Source organism: Fulmarus glacialis, unplaced genomic scaffold (genome assembly GCF_000690835.1).
Source record: "Fulmarus glacialis isolate BGI_N327 unplaced genomic scaffold, ASM69083v1 scaffold2374, whole genome shotgun sequence".
In the NCBI taxonomy this organism is placed as follows: Eukaryota; Metazoa; Chordata; class Aves; order Procellariiformes; family Procellariidae; genus Fulmarus; species Fulmarus glacialis.
Window position 1 is genome coordinate 23,988 of NW_009205889.1, and position 14,545 is coordinate 38,532.

Sequence of the window (14,545 nt, forward strand, 5' to 3'; positions counted from 1 at the left end):
AGTACAGCATGTATCATCAATTCAGTATGCAGTACTTAAACTGATTTTTTTTATAACAGGACTCGCAAACATCACTGGACACTCCGTAACAGCAACTGCATGTTACTGCGTGTTAAAATAAAGCAGAGATGGATTGCCATAAATTGTGTGAGATTTTTCTAGTAATCAAATTGTTTTACTAAAATGAAGAGGAATAGCAAATTTTTTTTTTTGGAGACACCAAATAAATAATGCATTCTGTTCTTTCCAAAGAGTGAAAGAGAAGAAGCAAATGTGATATTTGTCTTTTCAAAAATGTACAAAGTTACACCAGTATATTATAGGGAGAATGTAAAAATCTGAAATATCACTGATAACTTGAACATTAGCAATTAAATCCGTAATGTAGAAGTATTATACAAAAATACCTTTCTTAATCTTTCAGGAGAAAATTCCAGACCAACTAGAAAGAGAGTGAAGAATACACCAAATTCTCCTAACGTCTCCACCTGTACAATAGACTTTTAAAAAAATAAAATAAAAATCAGTGCACATTAGTCTACTTATAATAAAAAGCAAATCGTTTCTCATTATGTTTCCATAGGTAGCTCACTTGCTGGTCACATGACATCAGAAGTTCCCTCAGCATCTTCAGGGTTCAAACATTTTTCCCATCACCTGGCTGCTACTAGATAATTTGGTTGGATAGTGCTCATGCGCATTGATCTAGGTAAGCTAGCTTGCTTGCTTGTTGAAAATAAACAGGTTACGTTTTATGCGTATGCTATTAAACCCCCAAGGCTTGCATTCCAGAAGTTATTTCTGGCTAGTTATTTTATTGGTCTATTGGTATAATCATTCTGCTAGAACTGTAGTTGCTGTTCTGCTCTCTATCCTATAGTCTCCATGCATCCATCTCTCAGACCAGTACAACTACCAGCCTTTCCACTTCAGAGGGAAGGGTGCAAGAGCAAGAAAAGTGGTTGTCTTCCCTGTCACAACAGAAAAACCTAACATTTCTTTTCTATGTATTTACAGTCCAGAGCAGAAGAGGACAGGGTCTATCATCAATCATAGAGAAGTGGAGATGGAAACTATCTTCCTTACCAGATTAAAATCTGCCTGCCTCCTGAGTTCCTCCAACATTCAACTTTTTTTATGAAATACAGAAGAGACAAAAGGAGAGAGTACTGACAAGAGACCCAGTCAACATGAACATTTTCCGGATGAATAACGTTTAATGACAGCTCCACAAGAAACAGGCAGCTCACTAAGAAACTGTTCTAAAGAAACCTCTTTCATGCCTGTTCTGACCACATCGTCTTCTTCAGTGTAAGTCTCTGAAAATTTGTTATTGAATCTCTTTCTAATGCCAAGCTTACAAACTTGTTTCTCAGTCTATTTGGTCAAGCTTTCCAGGCCTTCTCAACCCAGAAAGCTATGTATGACACAAAGGCTATTATTTAATCTCAATTTTAGAATATGAAAAGTTGGAAGTGTAATATTTGTAGCCTTCTCTTCCAACAAGAGATTGACAAAATCCTACAATTTCTACTCATCCCTACTTACTTTTGAGCCCAACAGTCATTTTCAACAAAAGTCCACATAAGAGCAGAGGTTGCAAAGACAGTAAGTTCCAAGCAGTTACGTGGATATCAATGTAATAGACACGTGTAACTTAACCGGACATTACCATGCAACCTTAACATGTGTTCTGCTTTGCCTGCTGGCTAAACAGTCTGTTAATGCACACCAGACCACTAATCAAAACATGTGCAATGTCTAGCCAACCACAGCCCACGGTTTCACATGAGCTAGTAATCAGGGTACACGTGATGGAGCTAAAAAGGTTCAAGAGACTTCAGGAATGTGGGCAGGGGACTGGAAAAGAACTAAGGTGACTAGGATGGATGAAAGAGCTACAGAGATGCAAAATAACTCTCCAGGAAGCCAAGCTATGCTACTCGGGGAACTATTTGTTTTAAACACTTCTGCTGCTGCCAACACTGACTTTTTGCAAGTTTCTGAATATTTGATGTCATTTAAATAACTTGGCTCCCAAATGTAACGCTTTATGATTAAAGACAAAAAGAAAAAAAAAACAACAACAAACCAAAAAAACCTCACAACACACAACCTTTAGCTTTCACTTTCAACAATTGCTTATGTCATGATTATATGGGAGGAAAAAACTGAAAACGAAGTGATTCAAAGACATAAAATTTTAAGGCCTCATTTTGCAAAGGTCCAGGTTTGGGGATTTTTTTTTTTTTTTTTTTTTTAAAAATACATTTGAGGTTGGCAATATCATATTCTTTTAAAACTAGTTTTAAAGATTTCAACAAATGAAATCAGTCCAGCAGCAACTTGCACACTTACCTTGATACTATTTAGTCCTGATGGTCCTAAGAGTACTCCACAGATGATATACCCAAACATGGTTGGCAATCCTATTGTTGTGCACAGCCAGCCACATGGTAAAGACAACATTCCTATTGTCACAATATCCTAAATAGATAAGATTTACAAATGTGTTAATGTAAAGGACACACAAATTTGTGATGAAATTAAAGACTATCTTTCAAAAGATAAACAGAATTGTAAAATTAAATGGAGAATGCTGCCTGTGAAAAGAAAACACAACTTCAGTAAACTAACTTGAACACTTTGTTCCAGGTGTAAGCACTGCAGTTTTGCAGATGAAGCAGATGAGGTACTGACCTTAAGTAATTGGTAGCTTTGGGGACTTTTGATCAATCTATTAAATATTTTAAATACATTATAGGAAGTAGACAGTTTCCTGGGGAATTGTTGGAGGAATGACACTTTACATTAAAACAAAATGGTGAAACAGATCCATTTTGGTTTTGTTTGGTTTTGGGTTTTTGTTGTGGGGTTTTTTTTTTTTCTAAATCCCAATCCAGTTATTCTTCATGAAGCACAAATACAATAAAAAACATGTCGATGTATTTTCCAGCATCCCTTTTTTCATCACAAGACATAAGCAAATAAATTCTCTCTAGTGACAACATGCAAGTGGCTTATCAGGCACAGCAGTAGCTTGCTTTAACACTGTGCAGTGTGAGAGAAGGGAGGGTGCCCCAAAGGTGCAACAAGTTAAATCAAATAAAAACAGAGAGATTCATGCAGCATCACCATCAGTCTTGTGAAGACTATACTACAAGCAGGGATCATAGTACTGCCGGATCAGCAGTAGACGGGGGAATCATGAATGCTAGGGTAACTTTAGAGGGACAAATGCTGAAACTATATTCAATCCAACCAAGCAGTACTGGCATGCAAACTAGTGGGACTAAATCTTACCAAAGCAAATGACAAGAATGTCTCTAAAATTATTACCTTTATGAAATGATGATCAGCACGAGGAATGGTTGAATCTCTGGGCTTGGTAAGGATATACTGATTGTTCTGGGAATCAATAAGCATACTAAGACCTAAGTCATCCTCTACTTCTCTTTTTGAAGCATTTCTTTTGGAGTTGGCTTCATCTTCTTCCACCCTTAAAACCGCTTCGAAGTTTACACCTCTTACCTGTAAGAAAAAGAAAGCAAATAACAAAAAAAAACAAAGGAGGGAGGGTATCAATGAGGCATACAGTAAAAAGGGAAAGACTATTAAGTGTGCTTGAAGTTGCTCCAGAATTTGTTGACCCTGACTAAAAATACTGCAGTTTCTTCTTAGAGAAGTCCTTCAGTCTCTTTATCAAAACTTGATGTCCATAACTGAAAAGGCTATAATTTGCTTTACATTTTAAAAACAAGGGGTTTTCCAGACCTCTTTAGCCAAGTTGTCCAACAAAAAAAAAAAACAGAGACAGGGTTCCAAAGCTGTAAAATTCCAATTCAGTATTTTCAATTGCATCTAATCTGAAATATTTTTTTTAAAAAAGCTTTATTACATTTAGAACACAAAAGGTTGGATTGAAACATAACATTTTATTCCCTTGAACAAAAACAATTAGAGATTACAAAGTGATACTCAGTTCACAAAAATCTGAAATAATGACTCATTCCAAGTCAAGAAAAAGTCACTGTCCTGTAAATTTGAAGGAGAGAGGATAAGAACTGTTTCTACCTAGCTCTGCCCTCAGTGCCTGTAATTACAAAGTGGAAGACACTAGGATGGATGATTTCATTATTCACTGTATTTTAAATAATGTAGATTTTACCAATATTCAGAAACAGTTGAAGTTGCTACTTCTTTTAGACTCCAGCGAAGAGAGTAGGCTGTTTTCATTCCAATGACTGACTACAAAACATTCAACTTTTCTGAATTGCCGTATTTTGCCCAAGCAACTCCCCAATTTAATGAAGAAATCCATTCACGTAAGCCATCTATTAAAAAATCTCCTATTTTTCTTTGCTGATTCCCCAGCACATTTCCCCAAACTGTTCAGATAAATATTGCATTTTCAATATTTAACCTGCAATTTTAATCCTTTTCTTCCACTGCTTCCATGTCTCTGTGTGTGTGTATCATTAAATAAAAACTTATATTGTGGGAATGACCTCTTCCCCTGTTTTTGTACATCATGCAATATAATGGGCTTCTAAAGAATTGGAAGTCACTAAGAATCAGAGGGGAAAAAAGGAATTTGAAACAAATTATGAAGTTTGCAGAATTATTTAGAAGTATAAAATAGCCGCTTCAAACATGAGCATTTTTAGCCTGTTGGAGTGAGAGGCTGATGACCATTTTCTTTTTATGCATTATGAAAGTTGTCTTTTCACCCTCTTTTGCCCCAAACCTGTCTTTTTATATATCTTTTGCCTTTACTTCCCTAAGCTCCCCACTTACCAGGCTATTTTGCATTCCAGAATGAGGTGTCCATTGCCAAGTCTAAGAGACCAAACCATGTTTTCACGTTTTCAACTGATGGGAGAAAGCAGGAACAGCTGCATGCCCCGTACCTGCAAACTATTCTCACAGTATTGGAGCAAAGAAGAAAGGCTTCCCTACAGTCAGCAAACAGGAAGAACTGTTTCTAATCTGAATACACAGTAAGTGCTCAATCCTACTATTTTTCTGTCATCTTTGCTCCTGACCCCCTCTCCCACACCCTTGTTGCTACTCCAGGGATACTAAAACAGAGCTTAGAGCTTACTGTTAAATGTTGGTTCTGCAATATAAAACATACTTTACACTGACTTTCACACTGGAATTATCTCACTGTTCAGTGCAGTGTCCCCGTCCTGCAGATGACTATTACTTTGCCTAAAAACCAAAATGCTACTAAGCCAACATCTGTTCTAGTATCTTCTTGGGGATTTAATGTTATGACATCAGCAATAGTGTTTACTAGGCAAAATTATCTTATAAAATACATCAGCAGTGAAGCTTCTACTTTGAAGCTCTGGAACTCCAAATTCATATAGAGTTTGTTACACGTTCCTTTGTACTTGGTAGCTTGTGTGTTTGGAATCTAACCAAACTTCTCTGCATCAAAATTAAAAACGTATCAAAACTCATATAAAAGCAATGCAATTGGATAAATACATTCCTCATCTAGTGGAGTTCACAGTCTAGGTCAGAAACAATATTAGGAAAAAGGAAGATGTTTATAAGATTAAGACATTATGAAAAACAATCTTTTTTTCTGTGTAATATATATAAAAATCATACATTGTGTGGATATTATGGTGCATTTTTACTTTTACAAAAGAAAAGGGAACTGACAAAAGACAAACTATGCTAGAAGAGCAAGAATAGATGGCACAGGTTCATGTGAGCTTTTAAATACTAATAAATTTGAAGACATAATGAGAGAAAACAGTTATTTTCAGGATTTTATCTCCTAAAACAGCAGTTCCTTAAAGCAGGTTGTACATAACAGAATACAGGGCGCAAATACTCATCTTGCATTAAGTGTGTTAGCTCAGATTCTTTTTTTTTTTTCTTTCATTTTTACCTAGTACACTTCTCCATTTGATTATATCTTAATAGAAGCTTTTGTATCTTTATCAGATTACTGATGATTCTATGAGAGCTTCTTTGTTCTAATGTTCCAGTGTTCTAGCTTAAGAGAAAACACACTAGATGTTTCTTGCAAAGATGGAGATATAAATAGTCCTCCAGGTTGCATTTCATGATTCCTTTTCTTTCGTGAATAGAGATACAAACAGAAAACCAAAGAGATACAGTGGAGAAAAAGGATGCGTTGGCATTTTGCCAATTAACAGGTGTAGCAGAAGAAACCTCATTCCTTTTCTCTTTAAAACGTGCCGTTATACCCCAGCGGAACAGAAGAGGGCACTCCAGCTAGCTCGTCCCTTCCCCGCTGTTGGTCCCGCTAGGTAGGATTCCCACTGGGTACAATTGCTGCGATCTGGTGTACACAAAATAAAAAGCTGCTTTCACTTTCTCTCAATACAACTACAAAAAATGGCCTGGCTCTCTACTACAGAGCAACTGTTTTTCCTCCTCAGCAGAATTCAAGAGCTATGCTCACCTCGGAAGTCAACCTGCAAATCAACAAAAACCTTTCAAGAGCAAAAGCCAAATAAAATTGCAACCCATGTTAGCGTAAACAGGAACAATTTAAAGAGTCAGTCTCCGAGGACAGCACAATGGGACACTAGAATAAACTGATGTACTCCCAGCTCCAAATACACACAGCCTTACCTGAGGGATACTGTCCATCATGCAACATAGAAACAACGAACAATGCAAATAGGCCAAGGTACGAAAAGCAGAGGAAGTCAGAAGTGGAAGAAAGCAACACCACAAACATGTTTCAAGTCCTTACCTTGAACAATATATCTTTTCCCAGACTGTGAAAACTAACTGCAAGGATTCTTGTTCTCCCATAACTTTCTCAACAAAATGAAAGAGAAAAAAAATGGAGACTACGCTTAACGTGGTAACTCCATATCCTGCAAAGTCTAAATATCATAGTCCCCACCACCACCACTGAAATGTCATAACTCTCATGGGCTGTATCAGCGAGATGGACTACACTTGTCATTGTCAAAGTGGCAGCTGCAGGGAGGACTTTCAAATCAAAAATACAGAAATCACTAGCAAAAAGGAGTAATTATTCCTGTTTGCTCACTCCTAACAAGCAACCATTCTACTGCTAAATACTTTCTTCTGTTGAAAGGGAAGCAAAAACAACTGTAGAGCCAAAAGTTTTTTGTTTTGTTTTTTTTTAAATATCAACTACAAAAGAAATGCACACCAATGAAAAGACTGGGTCTAAAACATCACTTACAGATTTGTTGTCATCAAAGGCATGCTCTTCTATTTCTTCTTCCAATCTATCAGCTGCCTTCCTGACATCTTCTAGAATTTCATCAAGCATTGACAGGCTTTTGTTTTGATGCTGCATGTTCTTAAGGGCTTCAACCTGATGTTTTTCTGCTGCTAAGAGTTCGACGTATTCCATTTCTTCCTGTTGAATTTTACAACACACAGATACAGTGCTGGCCAGGCCTTCAAGCAGGAAAACATTTGACATAAATGTACGCTTCTTTTGACACAATACACCTTATGGAATTGCAAAAGCAATATAGACTTTATAATGGTATTTGAAGATTGCTTCCTCTTGTGCCAATTTTCATTGGGGGAAGTGGGCAAGAAAAACAACCACCAAACAAAATATCCACCAATCCACGTTTTCTAATCCATTAAAGAGTAGAGCTGCCCCAAGGTTACAATCCAGAAAATACAAGAAAGGAATTACTTTGAGGAACTCTAGGAAGTACTTTAGAGCCAAGTCAAGTTTAGAGCTCAGTGCTTTAGCAGGGAAGCATAATAACGTTGAAAGCATAGCTGTACTAGCTACAACAAACAAACAACTTGGAAAGAAAACACAATGAATCTTAATTTTATAAGCCATTTTATAAACATGGGAAGAGGTCTGTTTATGGTTTTCAAAAATTACCACAACTGTGGAAACAGCTACAAAAAAATAAAAGCAGTTGGGAGAGAGTACAGATGAGCAGTCAAGCACTCTAGCTGAGGTTCCTGCTTGTGTTTCCCAAGAAGCATTCTTCCTATCAGAAGTAAAATACCTGACTTTATCCATCTTTACAGTTTGGGCTTCTTGTGAACTTGCACTAATGACTCCTGAAATCCATTTCTAGACTTCAGAAGTAAGAAAAGAAAAAATGCTGATGTGGTTTGATATGGTGTAAAAATATTTCAGTAGCTTTCCTGATAAAGTTGTGATGTTTCAGGTTCAAAAAGACAACTAAAAATGTAAGTTTTATTTACTGATCAAGACTGGTCTTAACGCTGCCCCTTCTACATGGTTACCAAGATAATAACCAAATATGATATTTTGTGTATTGACAGAGTATAATTTGAGGTTTTTTGGAAAAAAGATAAGATGATTCACTTTACATTCCTACATTCTTTTAAAGATTTAGATGAGAGAGACCCTACTTCTGTTCTTTAAGAGAGCCAATATTATTGCCAAGGGAAGAAACAGACTGGGCAAGAAATACAAGCAATCTCTAGGTCAGATTGAATTCCCAGAAAACGGAAGTTTCTGTCTCCATTTTAGATGCCCTGCCATACCCAGTTAGAAATCAGATAGAACATAGAAATCCTTTAGGTTGTGTGTTTTCTCTGCCTACCCCACACAGATATCTTAGATAACCTGGGCATCTAAAATGGTCCTAAACTTCTATGCTTAAATAACCGGAGTGTCCCCTCCTCCGCACATGTTTGTGGATGGACATTTTTCCCCTTGAAACCTGCAAGAACATGCACATAATTTAATCAATTCCTTGATGCCAAGACAAGAGTATGTTCAGTACAACCTGTAACTGTAGCTTAACCCTTTTAAAATCCTGACAGTCAGATGAATACCTCTGGTTGTGATGAAACCACAGAATTGCTGTCTGTTGGTGTTTAGAATTACCATAGTTACACTGGCATGATGAAAATTACCCAGTTCCCAAAATAACTGGAGTTGGAAGACGTACCTCTTAATGTGTTTGGCCCAATGTCAACTCTTTAGTTCTTATGTAACACGTAAGAGAGACAGTCACTCTCACACAGCCTCAAGGAGAAACATTTCCTATCTGTTTGTTCTCTGCTAGCAGACATTGCTTGAAAGATGTAAAAAACAGCCCCCGTGTGAACTGCAGATTCTTTCCTCAGTCAGCAACGACTTAGAACGTGAGATGGAATTGATAAGGGTTAGATTCTTTCCCCTCAAAAATGGAACAGGTTTTGGGTGGAGGGAGCCCATCCATCCTTTCTGTCAGCTGAGACAAACAGGCTGAACAGAGCTAGAGGTAAACTGCAGAAAAATAAATAACACTCTAATTTGCAAGACGTTAACTTTCTCTGAATAGCAAGGTAGAAAAACTTTGAAATATCTGAGTTTAACTGTAAGTTCCTTTAATTAATGAAGACAAAGGTTTTTGTAGTCTATTAAAGTGGCACCTCCGTTTTCACCTACAGACTAGCGTCAACGGCAGTAGAGTGGGACAATCACAGTTGTCCATGAAAAGGACAACTTATCTCAAAAAGCCTACTATAATCAGAAGTGCATCTCATCACAAGGTACATCCCAAACAATCTTTTAAGCAAAGTAATACAGATAAGGATTGTGCACTAAACAGGAGACCTAGAAACACATGAGCAAAATTAAGATTAAGTGCTGGTTAAGAACGTAGCGTTGCTGTTGCTCTCTACTGTTTAATCAGGGATGAAAAAAGCACATTCAGAAGAGGATGCATCTTTGCACTACTTGTGAGTTATTTTTTCCATCGATGTCTGAGTAGTAGGCCCCAAGAAATTAGAAGCTGATAAGAAGTAGGTAAGATCTTATTGCTTTTTCCTGAACTTCCACACAGGTTCCTGGAGCAAAGGAAGGCAGAAGCTATCTTCAGCGCTTCTTCCTTCCTCCCCCCAACCATGAATGATTCTGCTATACCTTTTCCCAGCAGCAGAACCAGCAAAAAATGCATCAGACATGCATACATATCCCAACACTAAAGACTTCCAAATACTTTAACTCAACAGAAATAAAATGAAGGGAAGAGCCCAGCACCCTCTATAGTCATTTGTATTTTCCATTCAACTGCTGTTTAAAAAATGGAAAGGACATCTTAGGAGTACACCAACAAAGTAATCATTACAGTAAAATGAAACTGGAACAAAATTGGACCTAATATGTGTCTTCTGAAGTAAGAAGAAGTCCAAAAAATGTATCCCATGTAATTTGCATCTTTTTGGCATGTATTTCCCCATTATCCTTTGTTTCACTTTATATAACAACTCTAAAGTTAGAACAACAAACATTCTGCTTAAATAATCATGTGCGTGACATAAGAGGAAGGGTATAAAAGATTGCTCGTTCAAGTAAATATCTTGATATGATAATACAAAAAAAGCCTACACAATCCATGTCTGCAGAAGCAAAGTTTTGACAGGACACACATCTAAAACACATCATTATACACACAGGCCTCCTTTTATGAGAAAAATGAGGAAGTGCCATTCTCAAGTTCAAGGATAGATTACTTTAGTATTTTACAGTAACGTTGCCAAGAATTAGGTAAATGAGAAAGAAGATTCTGGACAGCTTCACTGCTGCTATTTTAAGAGCTCCGAGAAAAAAAAGGTGGAAAATAAAGTAATTTTCATGACAATTGCTACCATTTCTATGCAGCGGAGGCTGGCACTACCATTAAGCACCAGTATCAGTCATATTGAGCACTTCATTGGAACACACCTAGATCCGAGCTACTCCCTATGCAAATTTGTCGTAATTCAGTCTTTGTTTTCACTGCACAGACCACTCCAGTCTCCCAAGTCTGCACCCCAACTTCTACTTCCACCAGCCTTTCTTGCACACAATTCACTGCACACCTTTCTTGCACACAATCTCTTGCCATCTTCACCTGTTAAGATCTGCACATCTCTTACACAAATGCCCTTTAGAGATTCTCCCAGCTCAAATGCTATATACCGATTACATTTTTTTTTCCTTCTTTTGCTCTCTTGCGCAAGGGTAGCCTCTTCTTTCAGAAGACAGAAAGCAAAGAAAATTCTTAATATATTCCTCCAGTGGTTGAGGGGTAGAGCAAGGAAAAGGGCAATTTAAATACCATATCAATTAAATGATGTTTTCTCTCAATGGGAGACTTTCAGTACACAGTCTGAGCACTACCAAGTCCAGTAGACAGTGGCAGATTGTGCACACCCTTACAGGTCTGCACTGACATGGGAATTCGAACTTTCCATGAAGCACTTGTGTTCAACTGTTACTCATCTGTGCTTTTCTTGGTAAAGTTATCTCAGCTGGCTCTTTCTTGGAAGTACTGTCTTTCAAACTTGCACTTCTTAGGCTAGGAGTGCTATACTGAGATTAAAAATCTAGTCATCTCATATTTTGCATGTCCATTTTACCCACATCTATACAAATACGGAAATAAAAGGCAAGAAGTTGTTCTGTTTAAACTGTATTTTGCCAATTTATGGCATTATTTCCACTCTGATAATCCCACTGGCTTATCTAGTGCAACCGTGCTATGTGCACTGACTCACTTCTTGTATTCCTTTCCCTTTAACATAATATTTGCCTTAGAACTTATGATTATGCTTAGCTTTGTTTTGAAATAAGAACTATTGACTGCTAGTAAGTTTTAAGCTCTACACCAGAATTACTTCTGATTTTACTAATGAGAACAAATGCTTCATTCAAAATCCATTTTAAACAGTAAAACATTGCAAGTTTCACGTAGATCCACTTTTTTATTAAAACAGATTGAAACAATGCCATAATAAAATTAAAATCACGAGAATATTAATACTCTAGTAATAAACACGGGGGAACTAACCTTAATTGCAGCTTCTCTCAAGGCTTCCAGTCTCTGTCTACTGCTTTCTTTCATATTTACAACATCTTTGTAATCACCCTGTAGAGCTCTCTGGAGGCCATGGATTGCTTGAAAGACCGAGTTTTCGCTTTCATTTAGCTCCTTTTGGAAAATTTCAAAGGTATGCACCTGAAAAAGTTTCTCTTCATCTGACAGTCCTGCATCCCTCTCAACTGCTCTTATAGCATTTTTTAGTTTGTTGAGAACAACATTCTTTTGGCGAAGAAGACCAGATAGTTTTCTGCAGCTCTCCAACATCCACTGCTTTCTCTGAGTGATAACAGCTCCTTTCCCACGGTGCAACTTTATTGCGTGCTTTACTACATCTTCGTGTTCTGCAGGATTTGCTAACTGGCCACAAGGCAGTGAAACCAACGTCCATAGGGAAATAAATCCAGTCGCCTTCATTCTTCACTTTTTATTGCTGTTGGGAGAAACTGATAATCCACAACTGCTCAAAGCTTTCTGCTACATGGTTTCTGCATCTCCAGTATGCGTACTATGCTGCAAGACAGTACCCATCAGTTATCAAACATGATAATGTTGGGCCATTGAGTCAAACAAATGTAGAAAACAAACCTAAGACTGCATCCTACGCTATGATCTTTAACAGAATGTATAGGGTATTTAAATTCCTTCAGTCAACAGTTACCAAAACCAAGAAACGGCCCAAGGTTATTGATAGCTTTTTGTTTTCCCCTTGAGAATTTTCTAGAGATCATGTTGTTTTAAAAACACTGAATGGAAAGCTTAGTCATATCACATGGTAGTCATCTGCGCTCCTTCTTAGATGAGAGAAAGCCATTAAAAATATTAAACCACAATGCCATAGGCTGTACTTCAACCTAGCACCAGAACTCATTCTTCTTATCTATCAGTAAACTTCTTGTATTTTTTCAAACCTATCCTAAAAAATTGTATCATAATCATTTGTTATTTATACAGCCTCAGAAGCATTAACACACTCAACTATACAAAACATAATGAAAAAAAGCTTAACTGAGGCAGATTACATTATAAATCATATTTGTGAAAGAAACATTTCTACAGTAAAGAAATAACAGCAAAACTTCCTGGACTTCTGAGTGCTACTAGTTTGGATCAAAGGCCTTCACCTGAAAGGCTGCATGGCCTTGAGGCATTTACTTCAAAGCTAATTATTGATCCTCATGATTCTAAAATAGGGTTATAAGAACACTAAAAGTAAAATCAATTCATTCATAAATTCATTTCCCAGAAGCTACTTGAAGATCTATATTTAAACTGCTATATTTGCTTTTAACACCAAGCAGGATAGAATTTCAAAACTAAGAACCAATTTCCTTCCCCCAGATCCTACAGGAAAATACTGACATTACTGTAAAATAACAAAGTTATACTTTCTTTAAAAAAACCCCAACCAAACAAACACAAAAACCCACAAAAAACCCCACACACCACAAAGCTATACATAATAATGTATAAATGTATGTACAAAACATACATTCATCACTGAAGCATGGCATTCTAAAAATGCACAACACACTACGTGTTAGTTGATCATCAGCAGAGCAGGTATTTGCCTAAAACTTTAGCTGCAATCTTGATCTCTGGGCCAACAGCCTTAATCAGGAACCAACATATGGACATAGTCATCTGGAAGTAGTCTGCCTAAGAGAGAATCTTCTTTCCCCATAACGCAGTAACTGCCGCAATCACAAGTATCCAAGCCAGCCATCGTCAATATATAGAACGGGAAGGAAAGATGGCAAGCATCTTCCAGCCATGCACTCCCTTGGGTTTTAAAATGCCCTTGCATCTCCGTTTCAGAGAGAACTGAGAAAACCTGTCTGTAGGGTGGTTTATTTCTTTTCAATGCATTAAATACAAGCCAAAGTATTTAGCTATCAATAGCTGACTATGGGCTAGGCTTTAACAACATGAAGAGCTAAAACATTTAAAATTAAGAACTGAAGGTGTAATTAAAGTAGCAAAAGCATGTCTACATCACTCTAATTTCAATAAAATAATAAAGTAGAAATATTTCAGAGCTTTAATAAAAAGCTATAGGGTTTACTATTTTTAAGAAATCAGGAAAAAATAACAATCCCCACCACCTGGCAAAATTCTAGAGTGATATGTAAGGAATATTTCTTCATGTATACAAAGTAACACTCTTCCTGTTTAACATGTTTTGGGGAGAGATTTTGCTGAATATATTACAACCTATTCCTGCAAGAAAGAGGGAGAAGAAAACGCCTAGTGTATATTCAAGCTTCCATTTGCAGGGAGGCAAGTAAAACACTCCACTGCATGTCAAACCACGTAAGTAAATTCTGAGCAGAGATTTATACTAGTGAGTTTGCCCATTATTGCACTGCGTAAACTTACCACCGTGGTTCAGACACAGTACAGCGTTTTTTACTTGGCTAACAAAAACTATTTAGAAAAGTGGCACCTGGGGCAGTGCTCAAAAGCTCTTAAGGGAATAACGACCTCGCATATATGATATGCTTCAGAGTGCAAATAAAGAGGGGAAAAAAAAACCAACACCAGACCCCTCTCCATACACCAGTAATTATCAAATTAGAGGGAACGCCTGTCGTTTGGAGTCTTTTTTAAGCACAGTTTGTTTGCTAATGGATTGCAGGTCGTCTTCCCGATTTTTCCTTCCTGAACACGATACCGTAGCACCGGATTTCACCAAGCTGATATTAGACCCTGCCTCC

General features: G+C 37.2%; 1 protein-coding gene across 1 annotated transcript in view; it reads right to left on the reverse strand.

Moving 5' to 3' along the window:
- Positions 1-12,344, reverse strand: part of TMCO3 (transmembrane and coiled-coil domains 3) — a 29,755-nt gene extending 17,411 nt beyond the window's left edge. Inside the window, exons 1-5 of the mRNA XM_009575547.1 lie at positions 11,799-12,344; positions 7,211-7,390; positions 3,340-3,531; positions 2,359-2,487; positions 408-500 (exon numbers count right to left, since the gene is read on the reverse strand). Coding sequence (XP_009573842.1) covers positions 408-500; positions 2,359-2,487; positions 3,340-3,531; positions 7,211-7,390; positions 11,799-12,245 — 1,041 coding nt within the window. The 5' untranslated portion in view covers positions 12,246-12,344. The remainder of the gene's footprint in view (positions 1-407; positions 501-2,358; positions 2,488-3,339; positions 3,532-7,210; positions 7,391-11,798) is intronic.
- Between the last annotated feature and the right edge of the window lie 2,201 nt (positions 12,345-14,545).